The sequence below is a fragment of the Panthera leo genome, chromosome E1 (genome assembly GCF_018350215.1).
Source record: "Panthera leo isolate Ple1 chromosome E1, P.leo_Ple1_pat1.1, whole genome shotgun sequence".
In the NCBI taxonomy this organism is placed as follows: Eukaryota; Metazoa; Chordata; class Mammalia; order Carnivora; family Felidae; genus Panthera; species Panthera leo.
This window is the reverse complement of record NC_056692.1, coordinates 18,283,453-18,309,536: the sequence shown is the minus strand read 5'-3', so window position 1 is coordinate 18,309,536 and position 26,084 is coordinate 18,283,453. Positions and strand designations below refer to the sequence as shown.

The 26,084-nt window shown below is 36.9% G+C and overlaps 1 protein-coding gene and 1 pseudogene across 3 annotated transcripts in view; one reads left to right on the top strand and one right to left on the bottom strand.

Moving 5' to 3' along the window:
* NLK (nemo like kinase) overlaps positions 1-26,084 on the top strand; it is a 164,027-nt gene that overhangs the window by 88,432 nt on the left and 49,511 nt on the right. For 2 of the 3 annotated variants that reach the window (XM_042914397.1, XM_042914396.1), the window contains exons 2-3: positions 6,271-6,400; positions 15,827-15,882. In XM_042914397.1, coding sequence (XP_042770331.1) covers positions 6,271-6,400; positions 15,827-15,882 — 186 coding nt within the window. The remainder of the gene's footprint in view (positions 1-6,270; positions 6,401-15,826; positions 15,883-26,084) is intronic. The other variant, XM_042914398.1, reaches the window with a different exon arrangement.
* Positions 4,358-4,455, bottom strand: LOC122207431 (annotated as a pseudogene).

Genomic DNA, 26,084 nt, shown 5'->3' with positions numbered 1-26,084 from the left:
AACATATTGGGACTTACATTTTATGTTAAGAAATTATTAAAATATTAGCTTAGTCACTAAAATATTAAAAATAATTTAAAATGACATTTCTTCCAATGACGTGAACTTTGTGTTTCTAAATTCATTATAATTTTTTGACATCAACAAAACCATACTGTTAAAAACAGACTGTGTGAATGAAACCATTCTTTTCTTTCATTTGGTGGCTTCTACATTTATAAACCTAATGAGCAACAAAATTGCCATTCTTTAATTTTAAAAAATTCTTTATTAAAAAATTCTTTATATTCTTCAGTATTCCTATTACTGAACACATATCTTTTTTAAAAATTTTTTTTTTAATGTTTATTTATTTTTGAGACAGAGAGAGACAGAGCATGAACGGGGGAGAGTCAGAGAGAGGGAGACACAGAATCTGAAACAGGCTCCAGGCTCTGAGCTGTCAGCACAGAGCCCGACGCGGGGCTCGAACTCACGGACCGCGAGATCATGACCTGAGCCGAAGTCGGCCCCTTAACCGACTGAGCCACCCAGGCACCCCTGAACACATATCTTTTAAGAAGTCATCAGTGGGATTAAAAGCAAGCACATTTTTGTGTGACATAGGTTGAGTTTGGGTTATCTTTTATAACTTCTTTTTGTCATAAACTATTAAAATGTAAGAAGAAGATGCAGTTGTGGATTTTTTCCCTTTGTGGTGGCTTTGAACAGAAACCTTTTTTTCATTGCAGGTGGTTCTCTTTCCCATACAATATTCATGGGTCTGTTTCTAGGAGAGGACTGTGGCTAGTGGGCCATGAAAACTTCCTAGACTTGGCAGGCTAGGCTGTGTCATGTTCACCCTCTAACATGAGAAAATCCCTATTGAAAAGACAGTGTGGCAACTTTCTTGCAGGCAAGTCATACTCCTCACAAAGATATTTGACAGCAACTGAGAGGTCTCTGTGTCTTTGCCAGCATCTGCAGTAAGGATGGAGCTAATTATAATTAATTCATGGTCTGAAGAACAAGAAAATGTTCTCAAGTCAATAATAATTAGTATAAAAGGATTTTCCACCTATATTTTAACTTAACCAATGGTTATTGGTGGGGAATTGGGGTCCTAAAAGTTAGATCTTTTTCACTGGTAACAAGTATTTGAAAATAAACATGACAGCCTAATATTGAATGATGTGCCTGTTCCTTATTTCTCCTCCCTTATCAGCACCCCTGGGGATCTCACTATCGGTCAGAATGGTCCAGGGATATCTCACCAGCTGGGGCCATTGCTATATATACTTGTTTAAACACAGAGTTAGGGGACGTTTCAGTTCATATTTTAACACTTTCAGTTAAATGTAGGTATTTTGTTTCTTCCGATTAATAGTGGTATGTTAGGATATGAGGAAAAAGAACGAACCATTTCACTGCTTTGGTTTAGCTATTATATAAGGCCTTTTTACCTTGTAATATCAGATTCACAAATTTGGGATCACTTTAGGAGGATCTTGAAAAAAAGGAAAAGGATTTCTTCTAGAGCGCTAACTCAGCAAATACCAAATTTGAATAAACATAAAAGAAAAACCAATAACCAAGCATCAGAAAACTCCAGCCAATGGAACAAATTACCTAAATATGAGAATCTTTCTTCATGTGTTTTTAGGTGGAGACAGGGAAGCCTAGAAAGTTTATTCCTCTAAATAGTGTGCAATTCTGTAAATTATGTCAAAGTACACACAAACTGTAGCCTGTTAAAATTTTGGTTAGAAAGACCAAAGAGATGTAAAAATAAATTCCTTATTCCCTAACTTACAGTGTCGTTGAACATATAAGGACTAAGGTACAAATAAGATACATTATTTAGAGGTATTTGTTGTCAGAAATTTTACCTCATAGTTTGCTATTGTTTTCTCAAGCAGACTTAATCTAAATACGAGTAAAAATAACTTTTAAGGAAATGAATTTCAAAGTGAATGCAAAGGCAATAATCTAAATATTTAGAGTCTAGTTGGGTTCTGTTATTGAGATATGTTCTTTATTGGTACAGTTGACGTAGTAATTGTAGTGTGCATAGCAAAAATAGAAGATTGCTGATTACAAGTTTATGTGAATAGAATTAGAAGAGCCTGATTTTCTCAATCTTAGTGAAACATTTTCATTATAAATTATTTATTTGCTTTGAATAGTTAAAAACCTGTATCAGAGAAAAAAAAAAAAAAACAACAAACCTGTATCAGAAACATGAACTTTAAAACTGCTAACCCATGTGGGGAAAAAATTCGTCACATAAAATAAATGAGGAGCATATAATTTCTTGAAGATTCTTGCTTAGTGTAGCGATAGTGATTTAAAGATGTTGTAATGTAAGGTTCTAGTGTCTCAAAATGTGTCGCCAATAAGTTTCACTCTTGTTTCATTCCAGCCCTTCTACTTTTCCATAATTTAAGCATATTTGTGGCAGTGGTCAGAGTTTCCTGGGATTAAGAGAGCTCTAGAACAAAACAACCACACCAGATCCAAAAAGCTTCCTATTTTGGTTTTGTACTCTTTTGGCTAACTATATTTCTCTGAAGAATGGCTTGTGGATTCTTCTGGCTGTTTAAAAAAGTTGAACTTGTATTCCAAACGTAGGAGAAGGACTGATATATATACTCTGGACAGATAGAAGAAAAAATTATTTTTTCACAACCCTTAAAACTGTATCTTTAATACACTGTTTGCAGAATCACATGTTGATTTAAAACATAGTAAAGAAATACCTGTTTTAGTGTAACGTGACTGCTCATGAAGATCATCAGGTGAAACGACAGATGCACTGTTTTATTTAGGGCATCCAGTATTCAGTAGAGAAAATAACTGACCAGTAAGTGAACTGTAGATCAAAGCATGCCTCCTTTTTTTCTGAACTGAGGAAAGTTGCCCTAAATGTTAGTTCATTATCTCTACAGCTGGGGCTTCATTAACAAGTACAGTTGGAATAACCAGGGTATTGCAGCAGCAGAGAAACTAAGCACAGCAAGCCTTTCAGTAACAAAGAAAATAAAAGAATTCCTGTGTAACAGGCTTCCACACTTATCTGTGTTCCGTGGTACTGTTTGTGCTGAACTAAAGCATCTGCTACCTCAAGTTAAGAGAGAACAAACTCAACATGGCGTGAAATTACTGCACAGCCATTCACATTCATTAGAGTTATATTGTTACCAGCCACAAGCATGACTGGCTTTTGCATGAATAATAAAATAAAACGCTGCTTTGTGAATTTTGCCTTAAAACATTGCAAGGCACAGTACTAACCTTGAGCCAAGAGTGGGTTTATCTTAGAGCAGCTTTCCTTACCACAGTAGAGTCAGGACGAATAAGAAGGCCAACGTTGGAAAGAAGTATTGCTGTCTGAGGCCTCTCTGGAAAGGGCAATGTATTAAATGAGTTCCCTCATTCTTTAAAACTAATAGTTGTTGGGTAGGCTAGCTATTTAGAAAGACGCTACAATTATTAAGGTACCACTTGGCAACCACTGTAGTATTAGCTGATTCAGGCAAAAGTTGCCAATGGATACTAAATGGGTCAAAGTTTGATGAGGAGTAGAACAGTGACACAATTAGAAAGGGAAAACATAGTCATTTTGCAGCGTAGCAACCTGACAGACACCTCATCCCAGTGATCAAAGATCACCAGAAATGGGGAAAACTGACATCATGTACCTCCTAGTGTGATGCACTGAGAAGACATCACTTCTGAGTTATTCCTGTTAAAAATACATAACCTGAATCTCATCATGAGAAAACACTACACAAACCCAAATTGAGGAGCAGTCTGCAAAAAAACTGGCCTGTCCTCTTCAAAAATGGCAGTGTCGTGAAAGACAAAGGAATGCTAAGTAACTATTCTACATTAAAGAAGTCTCAAAAGACACTGACAACTAAATGCAATGTGTGGTCCAAAATTTTCCTTCCTTGCTATATCATTGACATTTTTATCTTCTAGTATCTAGTTATAGAAGTGGTATAGGGGGCGCCTAAGCTTCTGACTCTTGATTTCGGCTCAGGTCATGATCCTATGGTTCGCAAGATCGAGGCCTGCGTTGGGCTCTGAGCTGGCAGCATGGAGCCTGCTTGGGATTCTCTTCTCTCTGCCCCACTTCTGCTTGCACGCTCGCTCTCGCGCGCATGCTCTCTCTCTCAAAATAAATAAACGTTGAAAAAACAAAGAAAACTTAAAAATAGAAGAAGTGGTGTGTTAAAAGGAAAAATTATTTTTAACAGTCTGAATATATATAATATTATATTCAGTTTCCTTCCTATTTTACTTACCAGGTTTATGTGGATTTTTAGGAGTGTTATGGACTGGGTTTTTTGTTTGTTTGTTTGTTTGTTTGTTTTTTAATATGAGACATATGCCTGATTTTCATGTCATCCTTGCACAGGGACCGTGCTAATCTCTTACATTCCAATTTTAGTCTATGTGCTGCCAAAGCAAGCATTGGGTTGGTATTTTTTAAGCAATAGTCAAGAATGTTACGTCTCTTAGTTGAATTACAGTTGAAGCTATTGAAGACTTAAAAATTATAACTCTTCATTATTTTACCAAATTTTCAGTCATTGGGAGAAAGTAGAGTCCTCATGCTGTTTAAAAATACTAGAATGCGCGATTTAAGAGTTTCCATGAGCACGTAGGAAAAGAAGTAGTGATCACTAAGATTAATTTATAAAGTCATGGTATTCATAAAGAAGTTTGTATAGTTTTTAGACAGGTTGGTAGATAATAGCAATGCTTCATTTTCAGGAAGACAGTTTGATGAGTATCTGATTTCTTGTGGACAATAGGAAGAAATAAACTGAGTGATTATGGTTAATTAAATAAGTAATTAATTTTGAATAATAATTGGATACTGGTCTCCTAGGTGGTTTCTAGTATTGTATCTGTTGCAGATCTGTTCTGTCCTGTTCTGAACTTTAATTAAATAACTTGGATAAAGGCATTGATAACCTATAGATCAGACTTTTAAATGAAACAAGTCTGGGAGAGACAGCCAAAGCATTGATGGCTGAAACAGGAACTGAAAGAGAATGATCGCCAAGAATGACCGGTAGGAATCAGCAAAATAAATTTGACAGGAATAAATTCTACAGGGATAGCCAGTCGTAGGTGATGGGTGGTAGGAAAAAAAGCTTTAAGATAATTCATGGGGGCGCCTAGGTGGCTCAGTTGGCTAAGCATCTGACTCTCGATTTTGGCTCAGGTCATGATCTCGCAGGTTCCTGAGTTCAAGCCCCAAGTCAGGCTCTGTGCTGAGTGTGGAGCCTATTTGGGGTTCTCTCTCTCTTTCCCTCTCTTTCTGCCCCTCCCACACTTGCTCTTTCTCTCTCTCTTTCTCAAAAATAAATTAAAAAAAAGAGTTTAGAATCCTTTACTGAACCATTAAAAAAAAAGATAATTCACAGAAAATCACTTGCAAAATGGCCAATTGGACATATTTTAACAAATTTAGTGTTTTGTTTCCTTTAACTAATTTGATTTAATGTGTATCATTTGGGTTCAGTCAGAAAACTGGAAACCATACTAGTCTGTCAAACATAGGGAAATGTAATTTAGGGAATTGATTTTATAGGTGTTAGAAGACTAAAGGGTAAAAAAGGGAGACACTGAGCTATTAAAAGAAGCTACAGGAGGCAGCTACCATACCAAGAGCCTTTTAAGGGGCAAAAGGGAAGCTACGTAACCTAGAAGCTACAGCCTAAGCTGGCACTCAGACTTCTGAGGAGAGGACACTGTTCAGCTATTGTTCAGCTACCGAAATCCATATTACTAAAAGATGTCCATTTATATAAGAAGCCAAAATAATTAGATTGTGTTCTTTATGTTGAATTAAATGTGATTAACATGTGAATTAACATCTCTTCCATCTTGAATTTGGTTCTGAAAATAAAGCATAAAACTAATTTGACTTTGGTTTTGTTAATCTGTACCCGCCCCCATTTTTTAAATGGCTTTACCACTAATTAGCCCTCCTACCGGAGATGTATTGCTAAGTGATCTCTCAGAAAAAGTGTTTATAAATTTAGAGAAGGATTAAAAAAAAACAAACATGGCAGATGAGTTGGGTGGGCTAAACATTCTCTTTGATTATAGGTGTGTGCTTTTTAAAAATCTTCTTTCTCACTGATATCTTAAACATTGTTAAGTGGATCGAGTAGTTTAAGATCAAGATAATTGTCATGCTCTGAAACATTGAAGAACAAAGTTTGGAATTGATTTCTCTTCTCTTCCTCTCCCCAAATATTGCTTCTTTAGGTCAGTAACAGATCCAAGAGATGGAAAGAGAGTAGCACTCAAAAAGATGCCCAACGTCTTCCAGAATCTGGTCTCTTGCAAAAGGGTCTTCCGGGAATTGAAGATGTTGTGTTTTTTTAAACATGATAATGTAAGTGAAATTCCTCTTTGGAATAAACTATTTCCTACGCATGCTTAATTGTGTTAATAGAGAGCAAAAGAGAGTTAAAAGGGAACGTGCAAGTTATTAAGGAGTTTGGAAACCTGAGAAAACTTAGACCCTATTTGTAAACAACGACCAAGTTTAAGTGAATTCTAAGATGTATTGACCTACAGATAAATATTAATTAATGTAAAGCAAATGTTACTATTTAGCTGAGGAACAGTACTAATATTTAACATAAAAGAGAGTGTAATATGTAGTCTGAGTGATGTAAGTGGAAATAATTGGCCCCTGATTTTAAATGCTTTATTTATTTGTTTTTAATATTTATTTATTTGTGAGAGAGCACAAGCAGGTGAGGGGCAGAGAGAGAGGGAGACACAGAGTCTGAAGCGCTCTGGGCTGTCAGCACAGAGCCCGACACAGGGCTCGAACTCAGGAGCCATGAGATCATGACCTGAGCCAAAGTCGGATGCTTAACTGACTGAGCCACCCAGTCAGCCCTTTAAATGCTTTATTTTTAACCTTTAATATTTTTAATCAGATTAACTTAAAGATGTAGGAAAACAGTTTCTTCTCTTAAACAACCAGATAGCTGTTAAAGTAACATAGGTTAGCTTATTTATGGCTATATTTAAAAATGTCAAGACTCATGAGTGAATAGAATCATTGTGGTTTAAGAGATTGCTTTTCCTCAACTAATCCTGAATTAAACATTTGATACATGTAAAATTTACCTGGGGATATTAGCATTGGACTTTTAAGTTTTCAATTTCATGTGAAAAAAACTGCCTTACATTCTGCATTTGGTTTTCAGCTTCCGTTATTTTAATTGCTAAGAGAAAAACTTTATCAGAAATACAATAATTTCTTGTGAGTCTGACTGCTCGTTTGCACAGGAACCTTTAGAACTTTGGCCAAAGTGTAGGTCTCATTTTAAGAGAAAAATGTTTAAAAGTTTGAGGTGTTTGGTAAAACTAGGAATATCAAAGAAATATATTTATTTGAAACTCCTTGCTTGGGCATATTTCATTTTATTGATGACTTCTCTTGAAATCCGTCTTCCTTAAAGTTTTTTAAAAAGTTATTGCTGTCTTTCAGTCAGTTGGAACTGCCTAAAAATGTGTTTGTTTCAGTGACTTTCAAAATACCACTTTTATGACTCTTTCCTCAAATTTTGTAAGTAATTTAGAATTATGTCTAGTGCTTGCTTATTTATTTCTCGACTTTGAGTCCCACCCCAACATCAAAGAGTACAAACCCTTATTTACATTGCTAGAAACTCAAGTAAAGGTATCCGTGGTGAAGAAATTTTTTGAAGGAGGCGTTAGGAATTTGCTTACTAAGGATTTCAATGGGTTATTACACTCAGACCTATCTTAGCTTCTTTTACAAAGGAAGGATGGCACATAGTTTCCTATCTACATATATTGGTATCTTTGCTCATGACTCATTGCTGTAGAGTCAAAGGTAGTGTTAGGGAGTCGTGTAAGAAAAGAAACTAAATTTTAAAAAACTTTTTGTGTGTGTGCTGACTTTTTTCATTTTTTAAAATGTTTATTTTGAGAGAGCGTGAGCACAGGGGAGAGGCAGAGAGAGAGAGAGAGAGAGAGAGAGAGAGAGAATCCCAAGCAGGCTCCACCCTGTCAGCAGAGCCCAACATGGGGCTCACTCTCACAACTGTGAGATTATGACCTGAGCTGAAATTCACAGTCAGTCGTTTAACCGACTGAGCCAGCCAGGCACCCCAAAACAAACTGAATTCTTGAAAATCATACCTATTAAAACATAGCAACCGATTGGAGCTCCTGAGCTCTATGATAAGAGAGTGCTCGTGACTCCTGTAGGAATATTCAAAAGTGAGACAGATAATTGGAGCTGGAGATGGCACGGCACCACTATTTTCTACATGAATTTATGCTACGCTCCAAGATCTGTCTCCAAAAGCATCTCAGGGCCACACACCTGGTATGTGTGGAATGCCAGTCTGAGAGGCAACTGGTGTTTGATGTAGTTAAGGCAACAAATGTTTATTAATTGTGTCCCGTATATAGGCAGTACTAGGTCACATGGAGGATACAGAAAAAGTTTAAAATACCCTTTTTTGAGGGATCAGGTATTTAACACTTGTTGCTATGTGTCAGGATGTATGCTAGATGCTTTCCATACATTAATTCATTTAATCCTTAAAAATCTTGTCAGAGAGTGCTTGTTATCCCTACTTTGCAGGGGAAGCAACCAAAGTTTAGAGTTAAATAACTTGCTCAAGGTCAGGGTGACACGAGATTGGAGTCGAAGTTTGTCTTGCTTCAGAGCCCATGTTCATTAATTCAACAAACATTTATTCTGCATATCCTATATTCCTAAACTACTTTAGCTTCTAGGGCTTTCTACCCTTAAGGAGTTTAGTAATGTGATAAATACTATGATTACAGTGCTTTGGGAGGACTGCCTACGTGGTTAAGCATTAATGCAAGACAGTCTGTGTTCTGTGAGTGGCAAAAAGCTAGGCAACCAGACCTAGAAGTATATTATAATCACCAAGGTGATCCTTAAAAAGCAGATTCATGGGTCTCATCCCAGACCCACTAAATTAGAATCTCTGGGGTTGAGGCCCAAGGAGCTGCAGTTTTTAAAGCTCATGTGAATGCTGCCACACAGCATTATGCTACCATAATATTAAGAAAAAGAGAAATTGTTGTGAGCTTTAGAAGCTCAAATATGCTTTAAACGTGGTAGAGGTAAACCTTAAGATGAGCCTTTTGAGATTAAGATTTGATTGAAAGAAGAGGAAAGGAATGCCATGATGAAAATGGCATTTAGAAAGATTAACCTGGCCACTTAGGAAGGTTGGATTTTAATTTGTGTGGCTTTTAATGTGTCAGGGACTAGCTACAAAGCCCTGGAGGCTTTGGATTTTCTTTTGAACAGAACCTTCAAAGTCACTATATCAGGGGTGCCTGGCTGGCTCAGTCAGAAGAGCATGCAACTCTTGATCTCGGGGTTGTGAGTTCAAGCCCCACGTTGGGCATAGAGCTTACTTTAAAAAAAAAAAAAGTCACATATGAAATTCATTGATTTTAGGTGATCTGATTGAGATACACACACACACACACTTTTTTTTCTTAAAGGACAGGTGGTTCATCATCTTAAAGATAGATTCACCTTGATGTAGCAACTTAGGGAAACATTAATGGGTTTAACTTTCTAAAGATTGTTGTTTAGGCTTATCACTAGAGTCTAGGCAGAATCTGAACTGTTATAAAATCTGGCAAAAATATTCTCTATTTCACCCACCTATGCACTGGTGCGCATGTACATGAAGGACATAATTGTCGTATTACCATCATGGAAAGGGCATGATTGAGTTTTTCAATTTTGTACTCCTTTGAGAATCTGATGAAAACTGTGAATCCTCTTTTGGAAAAATGCACATACACAGAATATTTATGTAATTTGAAGCTTTCACTAGTCCTCTAAAGCCCATTCAGAGCCCCCTTAGGGTCCATTGATTCCTGGGAAGATCCCCAGCAATACAAATCTGGGGCTTTTTCTTGTCCTTAGGCAATACCACTAAGTATGCAGTAGGCAGGCAGTCTCTTTGAAGAATGAGTAAGTAAGTGAAAGTGACAGCAAAAAAAGAAATCTCTGAGTCTGGAATGATAACCTCAGTGATCTCTCTCTTGGAGTTACTTTTTCCCAGTCTTTTAATTCTGGAGTATTCTTGAGGGATAGAAAAGACAAAGAGGAGGTAGTGGAGGCAAAGAAGAATGATTTGTTTTTCTTTGTATAATCTGACCTAACTCAGACAGGGCCTCGGGTTCATAAGTAGGGTAAAGAATCATACCAGTGTGGGACCAGTAGGACCCTTCTCTAAATGTAGACATGCTGTTTAGCTGTAGACATTATTAATGCTAGTATTTCTGTTACTGAGGAGTGAAAAGCCAAAGCATGCTGTAGACTGGATTACTTTGCAGTGGATTTGGAAAATTTTGTTTGCTGTCTGCCGAAAATTTGTGGTTCTGGGCAGATTCTTAATGTATTTAAAATAACACATTCTCTTGTGTCCATGAATTAGAAAACTCAGTTTGGTTAATCTGCATGTTCTCCCGAAACTGACTATATATTCAATGTAATCCCAGTCAGAAACCCAGCAGGGTTTGTATGTATGAGTGTGAGGAAATTGACAAATATTCTAAAGTTTATAGAGATTGAAAAGGCCTAAAATACTCAAGATCGTCTTGAAGAAGTTGAACAAAGTCTGTTCCACAACAAATATGTAAATTAATTAAAAGTAAATTGTAGACTTAAATGTGAAAGGTAAAATAATAAAGTTTCTGTAATAAAACAGGAAAATATCTTAAGACTTTGAGATAAAGATTTCTTAATGAGGCAAGTAAAGCATTAACCATTTAAAAAAAAAAAAAAAACACGGCTAAACTGGACACCATTGACCTTAAAAAATTAATGCTCATCAAAAGTTGAAGAGAATGAAAAGACAGACCTCAGACGTATATTCAACAAAAAACTTGTTTTCAGAATATATTATGTAATAGACAACTATAAATATTTAGCATTTGAGAAGACCATTAGAAATAAATATTTTACTTGACATTTTTTGGACTGCAAATTCTGTATCTAAACATCACATATGTTATAAATTTCTTTTTTTTTAAATTTTTTAATGTTTATTTATTATTGAGAAACAGAGCATGAGCAGGGGAGGGGTAGAGAGAAGGGGAGACACAGAATCGGAAGTAGGCTCCAGGCTCTGAGCTGTCAACACAGAGCCCGACGTGGGGCTTGAACTCAAAAACCGCGAGATCATGACCTGAGCCGAAGTCGGATGCTTAACCAACTGAGCCACCCAGGCGCCCCATAAACATCACATCTGTTAAAAAGAGCTTCTACAGATCAAGAATTTTTACCCATTAGTAAAAGACTTAAGAATTTCACAAAAGAGGATAAGCAATGGCTAATAAGCACATGACAAAGTGCTCAAAGTCGTTAGTCATCAGAGAAAGGTAAATTAAACCATGATGAGATATTAATATACCCACCAGATTGGCTAAAATCAAAAAGACTGAAAATACCTAGTGTTGACAAGAATGTAAATCAGCTGAAGTTCTTAACATTGCTGGTAAGAGTATAAATTTGTAAAACCACTTGGGAAAACTGGCAGTTTCTACTAAAGCTAAACACACATCTACCCAGTGATCCAGCAGTTATACTCCTTGGTATACTCAGGACAAACCACATGTCCACCAAAAGACATGTACGAGAGTATTCATGGCTGCTTTATTCATAATACCTAGAAATTGGAAACAACCCAGATGTCTGCTGGCAGTACTCTGGATAAGTACATTGTGTTATATTCCACTCACACAATGGTGTACTACACATCAATAAAAAGGATGAACTATTGATCCACACATCAACAGGGATGAATTTCATAGGCATAACAATAAATGACAAAAGTCACAAACAAAAGTGGAAACATGATGGTGGAAAATTAGTGATCACCAAGCTCTGCCATCTACATTTGACAGACGTAGAGCTTGCCTTTGCCGTCTTCAGGGCACTTTGGAAAGGAGAACTGAGATTTGAATCATTCTTTATGATTTAATTTGTATAAAAGTTCAAGGATAGGCAAAACGAGTCTATGGTGATGGAAACGAAAATGGTGGTGACCTCTGAGCAGGGGTGGGTTTTGACTAGAAAGGAACAAGGGGACCTTCTGAGATGTTGAAATGCTTAACTTCTTGATCACATTTTAACCGTGGAGTAAAAATTCATCATATTACATACTTTGTGTAAAATTAATCAAATTATACACTTAGGATTTTCATACTTTATATTATAACTCTACTAAAAATAATAGTAATTATATAGTCACTACCTTAAAGAACTTAAAATCTGCTGGGGGGTGAGAATGGGGAAGGGAAAATTCCTTTGCTTAAACATGGGATTTAATTAAGACTTAAATATCTAGTTTTTATGATCTTAAATAGATTAGGATTATTTATAGCAGTTTTATTGATAAAGGACTAAGAAAAAGAAGCCATGTACACCTCATGTAACCAATGTATAATAAATCTTAACATCACAGGTTAAAATTCTAAAAAACAGCCACTATAATGGGCTTTTGTCGAGTTCTTAAAAGATCTGAGAAATGTGCTGAGACACTGTTTGGTAATGCCCATTATTTAAGGATGTATTTTAGTTCATTTTTTAATTAGACAAGTCTGCTTACCTTTTTTTTTTTTTTTTTTTTTTGTATTTGAGATCCTTTGAAGAGTTGGTGGTATTTTGGGATACTTTGACTCTTTACAAGTCAAAGTCTTTACAAGCGTCCTCCTATTTACATCATAAGGCTAATCCCACACACTTTATTCCCACAAATAATAGTGGGGTTATAGAGGGACTCAGGCTATTTATATAGGGAGTCAGGCATGAAGTCTGGAGTTTGAAACTGCTACTATTCCTTCTCACTTATTTATATCACTTCTGTGATTCCTGGATCATTTCTGCTTATTTAAGCATTGTTTTTGACCCCTGGAAATAACAGTGGATGCTGTTTTCTGATAAGCATTTTTAGATAAAATAACGGTAATATAAAAAACAGGAGTTTAAAAAATTCCAAGCAGAGTTTAAAATATTGTATCTTTGAAGCTAACAATCCCAGCTAAATGCTTTAGTGCAAATGTCTAACCCTGTTTTATATGGCTTTTCTACAAAAAGCCTCATCAAATCTGGAATAAGAAAGCCTCATTCTTCTCCATCAGGCTTTAAAATGTATGGTTGTCACTTTCTCTAGATAACCTCTAATTATAGCAGATAGATTTGAAGTGTAAAATAGCTTTGTCTAATGGACGCTGTCACTCACTGCATTCTGCTTTCCCCCAAGACAGAATGTATTTGTTCAGATACAGAGCTGAGAGTCCGAAAGATGTCAAGTAAAACACTAATTTCTAACTGTCGTCTTCAAGCATCATCAAATATTCATGTTAAAAATTGTTCTATCACATAATGAGAAATGAATTTGCGTGAATTTGTGACACTAGCTAATTATAGGGTTTTAAACTTATAGGAATGAAATAATTTATCTTTCATATGATAAAAATTATGTTTTGAAGAAACTGGAAAATCTGTTATCTTTCATCTGTACCAAGATTCTAAGTATAAACATTTTAATTCAGAAAGGAAAGATCAAGATTCTTTATAAAACATATTAACTATTTTCAAACTTTTAAGTGTAACTGGCTTTAAAGTTGTGAGTAAAGACTTTTTCATTACAGGAGGTTTTAGTTTACATTTAGAATTTTAAAGTGACAAATGCTTGCCTGAGAAAAAAAACCAATGAGCAGAGTTTCTTCTTCCACATATAAATTGCAAGGGGAAAAGAAAAAGAGGAGAAATCTGTAGGTTAAAACTTAAAACACAAATCAACCATCATATGTAAATCTTATTTAGCTCCTGATTTAGACTAGAAAACTTTAAGAAAGAAAAGAAAATTAGAAATTTGAGGACTGGATGTTTGGTGGTATTAAAAAGCATAACATTTTTAGATCTGATAATTGTATTTTTGAAAAGTTTTTGTCTTTGGGGCACCTGGGTGGCTCAGTTGGTTAAGCGCCCAACTTCAGCTCAGGTCACGATCTCCCAGTTTGTGAGTTTGAGCCCCACATTGGTCTCTCTGCACTCCCCCAACTCTCACGTGCACTTTATCTCTCTCTCAAAATAAACATTTTTTAGAAATCTAAAAAAATAGGGGTGCCTGGGTGGCTCAGTCAGTTAAGCATCAGACTTCAGCTCAGAGCATGAGCTCATGGTTCTTGAGTTTGAGCCCCACATCAGCCTCTGTACTGATGGCTTGGAACCTGGAGCCTGTTTCAGATTGTGTGTCTCCTTATCTGCCCCTCCCCCACTCATGCTCGCACGCACGCGCGCGCTCTCTCTCTCTCTCTCTCTCTCTCAAAAATAAGCATTTAAAAAAATTATTTTTTTAATCTAAAAAAATAAAATAAAAGTTTTTGTCTTTTAGTGGTACTGATGTATGGCTGAAATAGGTCTGCTATTTGCATCAGAATTACGTAGGGAGAGTAGAAGATAAAGACAGATGAAACAAGAATGGCCATATGTAGAAACTAAGGCCGGGTATTGATTCCATGAGCATTCTTGATACTATTCTGTGCAGTTTTAAATATTTGAAATTCTCCATAATAAAAAAAATTGTTTTTCTTAAAAAATTTGTACCATGCAATTTATTTCCCGTTTTTTGGTTTTTGTTTTTTTTGTATTGGTAACCATGAATTTTATTTTGGGGACATCTACTGTGGCATGCATCTGTACAAACCTTTTAGGCAGTGACAATTTATTTCCTGTTAAATAACTTCTACATCCTTTGAGCCTGGCATTTCTCATTAGTTAGATAGGTTCAGATTCTTAAGTGTGACATCATAGATGGGACTTACAAGAATAGCTGGACAGCTGGTAGGGGAAGAAAGCCTATTTGTTATGTTTCAAAGGCAGAAGTGACATTGGTAGTATGCTGCTTTTATAAAGGACTTGAATTTCAGATGCCTTAAAGTCTTTTTTCCACCCTGGTGTCTTCTTTTTTTGTACTTGGAATAAAATCCAAAATGCCTAACAAAATTTAAAGCGATTCTATATGATATATCCCCTGCCTTCCTCTTCTGTTTTATCCCAGTCTATTTTCCTCCCACCCTCTATGTTCCATAAGCACTGGCATTTCTGTTTCTAGAATTTGTCTGGTTCCTTCTTGCTGAATTCAGTGCCTTTATATTACCTACTCATTGCCTGACCAACTCCTATTCAGCCTTCAACTCTTAGCGTTAAACTCAAGGGAAACTTTTTCTCCCCATTCCTCTGGACTTTTTCTCTTCAAATAATACATGTCATAATTACATAGTTGTGTTAACTGTCTGCTTGCTTGCTTGTTTGTTTAATGCTTTCCTCTCCACTTATCATGAGAGCAGGGATGATACTCAGTATAACTGGAGGGCCTACCCCTATGCCTGCCAGGTAGAATGTACTTAGTAAACACTTTTTTGAACAGAGGAATAAAGAAATGACTGGTAGGTATGGCTCCTCATGCTCTTAGAACAACACTGGTTGTTAAAAATAGGGCATTTCTTTTCAACACACTCTCCGTAAAGGGGTCTGGTAGCTCATTTTAGTTGAGATTGAAGTATCTTTTACATGATAAGTTTACAAACCCATCTTAATATTCAGGACTGTTTCTTGACTGGCAAATTTAGTTAATCTCTGGACAATTGTAACTAAGTCTTAAATCATTAAAGAGTTAATAGTATTTACTTGCGTTTATGTCATTTTGCTTCCTTTTTAGTTCTCTAAATTTGACTTTTTTTTTTTTTTTTTTCCTTTTCTTAGGTACTCTCTGCCCTTGACATACTCCAACCTCCACACATTGACTATTTTGAAGAAATGTATCCTAACCAGGGAATGTGAAAGAAGGGGACAATTTTTTATTAATTTGTTCTTCTAGCACCTTTTGGGGTTCATGCTTTAAGGCGTATAAAATCTCATCCTTGCAAAGGTGGTTGAGTACCTGGAACCAGGTAATTTTGAAATCCCAAGTATCTGACAGAGAGCAGTATTATCAATATATCCCGAACGGTGATACCATAAAACAGTACTTAATCTCCACACAGCCTTATGAGATAGGTTATTACCATCCCCATTTTGCAGATGAAACCAGTGAGGCAGCTGTGTTGTGTGGAACTCAAAAAAGTGCTCTTGTTGCTATATATATATATATATGTTGTTATATATAACAACTGCCTGTCAGTTAAGAAGATACTACTGCTCTTTTTTTCTGCAACTTGGGGTAAGGTGAAAATTAAAGAGATAATGTAAGTCCGATGTCCCAAGTTCTTTGGAATGTGGTGGTGGTGGTAATGGTGATAGTCATTACTTACAAAAGTTTTTATCATATGAGTTTATTTAATCCCTATGACAACCATCTGGGAAAGATAGGATTCTTCCCACTTTACAGAAAAGGAAATTGAGGCACCAAAGATTTAAAAACAAAACAAAACAAAAAAAAACTTGACCAAGATCACAGAGCTAGTAAATATTGAGACTGAGGTTCAATTCCAGACAGTCTGACTCTGTGGTCTTTATTTCAACTCCTACCTATATGATACTCTTAGGATAGAGGCATTAACATTATATTAGTACTGTTAACATGTAAAAATAGTATGTCAGATATCATGGATAATAATAAACTGTAAAATAATGCCTAGTTATAGCTCCGGGGACTGTGCATGAAAAAAAAAAATTGGGACATAGGTTAGCCCTAGGCAAAGCATCACCATTTACCATTCTGCATGTAACTTGGTAAAACTAAGTGAAAGACAGGGAATCCTAAATCCTTGAATTCGGTGAGCTTGTGATAGTGCAATTTATTCACTTTAGGCTTTTAATTAACACCAGGCCTATGACTTAGAATGGAAACCAGTATAAAAGCATGATACTTTTTCTGACTTAGCAGTGAGATAAAAATTTCATTCTTACACAGGTGGCAGGTAATTCTGTACTAGACAATTGTCTTTGATAATTTCCTTAGTAACTGGGACCAGTTAAGAACTTCCCTAAGGGAAAGAGAATGGCTGAGCTGACTGGGGAATTGGGAAACATTATGAAGTGATAGAATTGTCGTCGATCACCACTGCTGGGATGTTTTGATCTGATAAACCAAAAGCTCTTGAATGCTGTAATCTTCGGTGTTGCTTCAACCCACAGATCTTTTATGGAACTAACAAAGGCTTAACTCCGTGGACTTGGGGTGCTCCAACCCTGAACACTCCAAAGAAAGGACTGGGCCTTGACCAGCTCCTGGCTGATAAGAGTGTCCTTGTATACCTGAGATCTTGGGCCAGGTTGGATGGTTCTGACGTATGCTTTTTTAAAAAGTACAGAATTATCCTAAGGATAGATGACTTGAGAATGTATGTTCTTTTTTCCTCAGCTACAGATCAGTAGTAGCAACTGTGGAGAAAGCATTGATGATTCCATTTCATAGACTTCCTGAAATTACCCAGCTCCTTGCTGAAGAAGGGAACTAGTGGGAGTGGGGCCATACTTGTGTCATTCATCAGAAGTAACTTCTGTACCTGGTCAGGAGTCACCTACTTTATCCTTTTAGTTGGTGGGAAAGGAGCCTACTTATTAGGAGGCATTCCTATGAATGCGTAATGCTATTTCTGCCTGTTTGGAAATGAGGTTGCTGACAACAAACCTTGAAATTAGAAGAAATCTTTATTAAATAAGAATTTTATTGTATTATAGGTTGTGTCACGGGTCCCCAAGATCACCCTCAGGTTCCATGATTTGCTGAGAGAACTCACAGGATCCAGGAAGGATCTACTTGGCTACAGTTTATTACAGCAAAATAATATAGATTAAATCAGCAAAGGAGAAAGGTATACAGGCAGAGTCCAGGAGAAACCAGGCACAAAGTTCCAGTTGTCCTCCCAGTAGAATTGTACAGATCTTGCTTAATTCTCCCAGCAACAATGAATGACAATACAGGCAAATGTTGTCAACCAGAGAAGCTCACCAGATCCTTAGTGTCCAGGGCTTTTATTGGAGGTCAGTCAGGTGGGCCTAGAGCAGGCACAGGGCTGACCTTAGCTGCTCAGTCTCCAGCCCTCTTCCTTTTTCCCCCACCCAGAGGTTAAACTAATACAGCTGCCCCAAGGCCCCAGGCAAACAGAAACAGGTGTCACCATAAATCACATTGTTAGCATAAACTATCTGGTGTGACCAAAGCCCCAGGTATACTAAGATGCTCTTATGAGGCAGGATATTGCAAGACCTCAAAGGTTATTTCCCAGGAGCTAGTCATGAGCTAGTCCTAAAGACTTTTGGGACGTATAGGATTTGGGCACCCCAGATCTGCTGAGTTAACCCTTTATTGCACATAAGCCATCTGTGGGGAAAGAATGTGTTCAAATAAGATAATTGACGTGTATGGATCTATTTAATAAAATGCCAGATATATTAGATTCTCTTCACTGAACACTTAGCTAATTCATAATATTCATTTTGTGTCTTACAGTTTAAGCATGAATTGTTTATATCAGGCATTAATTTTTTTTTGTACTTGGGTTTGTCATTTTTTTAAAAACCTTCAGTGTGATTCTGTAAGCTGGTGGTTCTCAATCATTCATCATTATTGACCATAATTGGACTCTGGGAGATCCTTGAATCATTATTATTTAAGATCCTTGCAGAGCAGAGGAAAAGTTAGCATAGTTATGGTTTAAAACCATGAGTGACATGGGGTGCCTGGGTGGCTCAGTTGGTTGAGCGTCTGACTTTGGCTCAGGTCATGATCTCCAGGTTTGTGAGTTTGAGCCCCGCCCGCGTCAGGCTCTGTGCTGACAGCTCAGAGCCTGGAACCTCCTTCGGATTCTATTTCTCCCTCTTTCTCTGCCCCTCCCGCAATCATGCTCTGCCTCTCTCTCTGTCTCTCTCTCTCTCTCAATAATATAATAAATAAATGTTAAAAAAATTTTTGTCTAAACTATGAGTGACATAGATAGTATAGTACCTGTTGGTGGCTAATTTCAGCCCATTTCATTAGTTGGCAGAATGTTTCTGTGAAATTTCTCTCTCCGGAATTGTTCATCAATGTTTAAAAGTCTTTGCTGTAAAATATTTGCGGAACCATCTGGTGTACCATTTACTTAAATGTTTTAATTTATTTTTTTAAGTTTTTTTTTGTTTTTGTTTTTGGTTTTTTTTTTTTTTTTTTTTTTTTTTAGTAATCTCTACACCCCATGTGGGGCTTGAACTCACAACCCTGAAATCAAGAGTCACGTACCTCCAACTGAGCCAGCCAGGTGCTCCTAAAAGTTTTACTTTTTTATTTAATTTTTTACCTTCAAGTTAAAAAAAATTGACACCTGTTGCTTTCATTGTAATTAGTTAGCTACAGAAGAATCTTTCAAACCTAAACCTCACTTATTCTTGTTTCCTGTTTAATTTTTAGCTATATGTAGAATCATGCACAGAATATAGGTGTTTTCCAGTGGTGGTGCTATTTGGAAAACACTGAATCCTTTTACATAAAAAGGAGTCATTCCTATAGTTGCCCCAGGGTTATAAAGACTCTTAGGAAGGCATGACTTAGCCTGGAGTACAGGATACTAAAAATCTGTGTTTTAGAAGAGCTAGTAAATGGAAATATAAGAAATGCCTTAATTATATATAAGCTCTACTTTCGGTGATTCTTTTAATATCAATATGAAGTTTTTGTTGTAGCCAAAGCAAAAAAAAATTCCTTCTGTTTCCCTCTGAAAAATAAGAAACCTTACTACCAAAACACAAAAATATTGAAGATTAATAATATCTCAAGCTAGTATTTGATTTCAGCTTAATGTATTATTCATCTGTGTCAGCAGCTCCCTCTGTAGTATCTGAAAAACATGGCATACTCCTTACACATGGTTTTAGACATTTTTTTTTAATTGGAGGATTGTGTCTTTGCAGATTTTAGAATGGATAATATTTTGAGTTTTAAATGTATGATCATGGAATTGTGCTTTGAAGATACTTTTTGAGGTCTGTTTGAGGCTCTGTCATTTTAGGTAAGTTCTAAGTATGTTGCTATGCGTCTAATGGATGTTTTAATATTTAAAGTTGATAAAGGAATCAGTTCATAGAGTCAGAAGTATATATTTATCATATTATAATTTAATCTTCCGCTGTACATACAGAGCCACATCATTGCACTTTTTTCTAAGATTAAAAACTTGGGATGTTACGTTGCATATGTAACTGTTAGTACAGAAACATTTTAAATTAGAAGATCTCTTTGATTGAATAGTTCATATCATTTTAGAAAATCTGAGGTCTATGAACATTTTGATGTAATCAGATATATAATAAGAGTATAAGCATATACTATTATGCAGTTAATCCTGTTTTTTCCTGAAACTGTGAAAAAGTGATTACATCAGTGCCCACCAAAAATTTGGCCTGAGTTTTCAAAGACCATGCATCTTTAGATAGCTCCTTAAGCAACTTTGAAAAAGACAATGTCTGGACTATAACTGTTTACAAATCTACCTACAGGATGCAACAGATTTAGCATGAATCATATATGGAAGGAACAATAAATTCTACCATGATCTCTGCGTCTTGTAGCTTTTCTGTTTTCGTATTTTTAAAATCTAATAATTAAGAAAAGTTCTGTATTTTTTTAACTGAACTTTTAGCCGTTAAATGATTGCATTATTCATTTTGCACTTGGAGTTTCTATTTGGAAACCTGTATGAAAACACTTCAGCACTTAATTACTTTGAGCCTACTGAAATTTAACCCAAGAGAAACCAGTTGTAATTATTTGATTGAAAATCATTATTTATCGTCCTTCAGTCAGGAATCTGAATTGTATACATAAACATGCCCTTTCCTAGAAAGTACTGGATGCCTGCTGGATTGGAAATAAAAATTTGGCTTGCTTTGGGAAAAGTTTATTTTGAACTTGACACATAATGAAACATTATCTTAGTGTTTTACAGAGGAGAATATGGGCAGAGCAGGTTATCTGCATTAGAAGCAATTTCGGCCTAAAACCAGTGGAAAGGAGCAGTCTAATAGGGTGTCCATGTGTCCTGGTTTGCAAGGATTCCCGGATTTTACCTGATGTCCTCGTATAATTATTAATTAACAAGTTCCTCCTTTTACTTTCACAAGTGTCCCTATTTGGATAATAGGTTTGGCTTATGCAGGCATTGTTTAAACAGGAATCTCTTGTCATAAAGGCAGCGAGGGACCCTACATGCCCATTTGACCAGTTGAGAACCCTTGGTAGGAGTAATGTAGTTTTGGGCTCCCAGATGCAGTCATTCAATTTTAACTGACAGTATTTGTATACTGTATTTTATAGGAACATTTTGTAATTTAAAGAATACACAATACATGATTGCTTGGTGCTGTGAAACAGCTCTATAACCCACAGAGAATCTTAGGAGTCTGTGAAGAGCTAAGAACAAACAAAATGAAATCTGTATTTGCATATGTAAGTGCACTCTTACTCTGCATCAGACAGTACCAGCAAGGACCAGAAATCTGCATCCTAGGAGCTTTGAAGATTCTCATATTGTTAGAATTCCCTTTTCATTTATTCCGTAAACAAAAGCATCAACTATGTGCCTAGAACCAGAAATTTTTTTTTCTGTTTTGCTCACTATTGTGTTCCCAGCTCTTAGAACAATGCCTGACATATAGTAGGTGCTAAATAAGTGTTTGTTAATTGAACGAATAAAATAGTCTCTTAGTGGAAACTAAAAAGTTCCCAAGCTGAATTGCTTGAAAAGCATTTAATGATTTAAAACAAAAACAAAACCTGATACTTTTACCCACTGTCCCCAATTCTGGCTCCTTACCTCTGAAGCCCAAAAGGGAAAATAAAGGAAAAGTTAGCAGAATAATCCAGCTGAATTCCTGACTTTAATTGCCACTTAGTATCTAGTCAGCCTTATTTAATTGACACTACTTCATTCAGCCAAATAATTGACACTACTTTGGTTTTTTAAGAAAAAAATTTTAATGTTTATTTATTTTTGAGAGAGAGAGACACAGTGTGAGCAGGGGAAGGCCAGAGAGAGAGGGAGACAAGAATCCGAAGCAGGCTCCTGTGCTGACAGTTCAGAGCCCAGTGTGGGCCTCCAGCCCACAAACCACAAGATCATGACCTGAGTCGAAGTCAGATGCCCAACTAACTGAGCCACCCAGGCGCCCCTAGCACTACCTTTTACATAATAACATTGCACCAATCTCTGTGGAAAGTGCAAAGATGAATTGTGTATTTGTTTAATTTTTTTTTTCATTTAGTGTACCAGGCACTGTTCTAAATACTTGACCCTTATCTCCATTTTACAGATGAAGAAACTGTAGCTCAGAGAGGTAAATAACTCATCCAGGTTCACTTAGAAATGACGGAGCTGGGATTTGAACCCATATTGACTGGTCTTAATGGGCTGGGAGTGCTCTTAACTCAGTGCTGCCTCCTAGCGCTTTCCTTAAAAGGAAATATAGTCTGTGGAGTGAGATAAGATATAAAGAAATAACCACCAGATGTGGTAGAAAGTGCCAAAAGAATATGGATAGGTGGTGTGGAACTGTAAAAGAAGAGATTGCTTCAGGCAGAAAAAAACAGTAAGACTTAATGGAGAAAATGACATTTCAGGCAAATTTTGAAAGATGAGGATTTGGACAGGTAGCATTGAGATGGATGGATATTCCAGATGGAGAGACTAAGTTCAGGAGTATCATTTAGGAAATGGCAAATCATCCAGCTGGCTAGAGTTTAGCATGCATAAATAATGAAAAACTAAGCTAGTTGGGGCAAATCATGGAGGGCCTTGAATGTTGAACTAAGAAAATTCATCTGTATTCAGTAGGCATTGGACGGCACAATGAAAGATTTTTGTGGTGCGGAATGACAGAATCAGAAGTGCTCTTTATAAACTTAACAAAGAGTTTCTGTTTGGGATCATGAGAAAGTTCTAGAAATAGATAGTGGTGATAGTTGCACAACATTGTGAATGTAATGCCATGGAATTGTGCGTGTAAAAATGGTTAAACTGGTAAATTTTATGTGTAGAGGCCACTTTTAGGCAACAGGCTTGAGCAATGGACACTTGATCAAGGCAGAAGGGCTGACAGCGACTGCCTGCCTGAATACAGACAGGCCCATCAGGCAGCCCACCTCCAGATACCCAAAGGCAGTGACCAATGGATTACTAACAACCAGGCACAGTTACCCAAAAGGAAAATTCCATAGTCCCCATACCTTCTCACCTTCCCTCTTTAAATATGGCTCCCACCCACTGCCTTACTGCAGACAGACCCTCCTTTTCTATCCTTCCCCACTGCTCCCTTGCAGTGTATTCAATAAACTTCTGTCTCCCTTGTTCTGACTCGGGTGAATCCTTTCACTGCCCACGCTACCGGCTCCCCCGCCCCCAGTCATCGCTCCACATTTGGGGGCCCCCATCCAGTTGAGTGGGACACCACATTATGTATATTTTAACCACAGGTTTTGGGGGGGGGGGGAGTTAACCTTAAGAAAAGGACCTAACTCTTAGGGCTGAGAGGCAATGACTGTTGCAGACTGGGAAAGGAGAACAGAAGGATTCTTGGCAATTTACTGGCACCTCTTTAGCCATGTACTCAGCAGCCTGCGCTTTGATTTTGATGGCCGGTTGGGGATTCACAGAGGCAGGACAAGGAAGTGAAAGAATGGGGGAGGGGGCTCCCTAGAGCCCTAGAACTTCACAGGATAGCTGGCCACATTGATAGAGAAGCAGTTGACGTCAAAAGAGGACTTGGCGTCCTCCGAGAAAGGAGAGGCAAGATTCAAAGACAGATGCTGGGCTGATAGCAAGCAGCAGGGTCAGTAGCAGTAGTAGTGTGGTTAGAATATGGAGATTGTGTTCCAAGAAAGGAATTTGTAGTTAGGACAGGTTATAGCCGCTTCTAGATAGAAAGTAGAGCCATGCTCGAAGGTAGATGAAGTAGAATAATAACAGAAGTCCTCAGAATTCAGATGGTTGAGAAACTGAGAGGTAGAGATTCTCTCCGGTTGCACATTAAAATCACCTAGGGAGCCTTTTATAGAAATACAAATGTTCAAACCCTACCTTCTGATTTAATTGGTTTGAGTTTGGTTCTAGGCATCAGTAAGTATTTTTGAAGATGTTCTCCCCAGTGATCTGAATGTGCCCTCAGGGTTGGGATCCACTAGGCTAAAGCACCAGAATAATTACCAGCATGAAGGCTGAAGTTACCCGTGACTACCTGAGGGACTTCAAATATGCAAATGTGAAGCAGCTGTTTGTGTCATTTGGCTAATAAGATCTGGATTGTTGTAAAGACTGCTAGAAAAGATGAGGGTAGAAATTGTGAAATTAATTTCAGGTATGTATGGTTTTTTTTTTTAAAGAAGAGGTCTTTGAGCAGTAGCAGCGGGACCGACCATAGCCTCGAAAAGGGAGGCGAGATGGAAGCAGCTTACTTGGTCTCTACTTGTTAGTTCTTTAAGTGGAGACTGCTCCTCAGAATCATGTCGCTGCTCTTCATGTATGGATCATAAATGCTTTTTGATGACCAAATTGACTGTGATTGATCTACCAGTCTTCAAAAGACATAATTCATCCTCTGTTTAGGCTTTAAGAAAGTTGGAACTTTTTGCCTAAAATAGAATATATTCTGACCTTTTTTTCATTCTGACACACCAGTGGTGTAAAGGGCAGAATTTAAAATGTAAGTATCAAAGTTTAAAGCCATGTGTATAGTCTTTGACTCGAGGCCTTGAATCAGTCACCCAAAATCTCTGCTTTGTTCATTCTTTGACTTTTTAAACATGATGAAAAGAGAGAGAATTCGTTTATGTCCAATTCCATTCATTTAGCTCATTTTTCAGAGTGAGCATGAGCTCGGAATCAAGAATGTGCTGTTCCCTCAGGTAATTTCAGCTCCCATAGGCTTCCCCTAGTGAGAGAATTTCACCAAACTGAGCATGATACTGGTGCTGAGAGAGGTAGTTTTATACAGTATGACCCCTTAACAAGAGCCAGCTGTTTCATACAGGGTTCAGTCAAAGAAAACAGCACTCTGTTTCAATACCAGAGAACACTATACTGTTGGATTTAATGTGAGTTTGACGTATTGGCTTCCAACATAGCATCTTCCCAGATGACTTTTTGTGATACTCGGTATTCATTTTATGCCCTAACTTTAGACCTTTACCCTCAGGAAAGAGGTACCAGCAGGTAGTATAAAGCATAATGGCCATTGCTGTTACCTTTAAAGGGTTCATGGTTCAATTGGGGATGATTGATGAATTTCAAATAATTTTAATATTAATCAGTTTAACACTAAAGATCGTAACCAAATTTTCTTGAGCAGAAAAAAACTGCTCTGCCCTTCTCTCCCCGCCTCCCCCAAAAAAGAGTTTGGAAGACTTATCTGGTACTTAAAATTTTCATAGAATAAAACATTTTCTCTAGTCCTTTCTTATAGGATCCATACAAGATCAGTGATCTATTAGTCTAATAAATATATTTTCAGTATTTCCAGTTGTATTTTTATTTTTTCACAAAATTTTAGGCAGTATCTGTTTTGTCTGTGGGTCAGGGTAGCTCTTTCTTTTCTAATTAAATAGTGTGGAGCAGTGCTAACAGGTGTCACATCTAAGTGTATAATAGAATGTTCATTACATAAATGTTAGAAAGTGGGGACAAGTGGGAACAAATGGATAAGGCTCTATGTCAGATATTAGGTCTTTTTTTCTTACACCTTTTTTTTTTTGAGATATAATTGACATATAGCAGATACTACATCTTGACACAGAGGCAGACCCCCCCTTTAAATGGACCGCCATTTTATTTCATCTCTTACTGCCATAGAAAGTATTGAGAAACAGACTTCCCTGATATACTTCTCCTAGATTCTTCTTACAGATTTTTGTTCTCTGTATATTTTGAATCCTCCCCGCCCTTCATAACTAGTTCCTTATAATAACTTTGTCTTTTAAAACCTTTAACCATAAGTGAATTTCATTGGTGATGGGTAGCACTGGGTAGGTAAGGAAGCATCTGTAGCTTGGCAT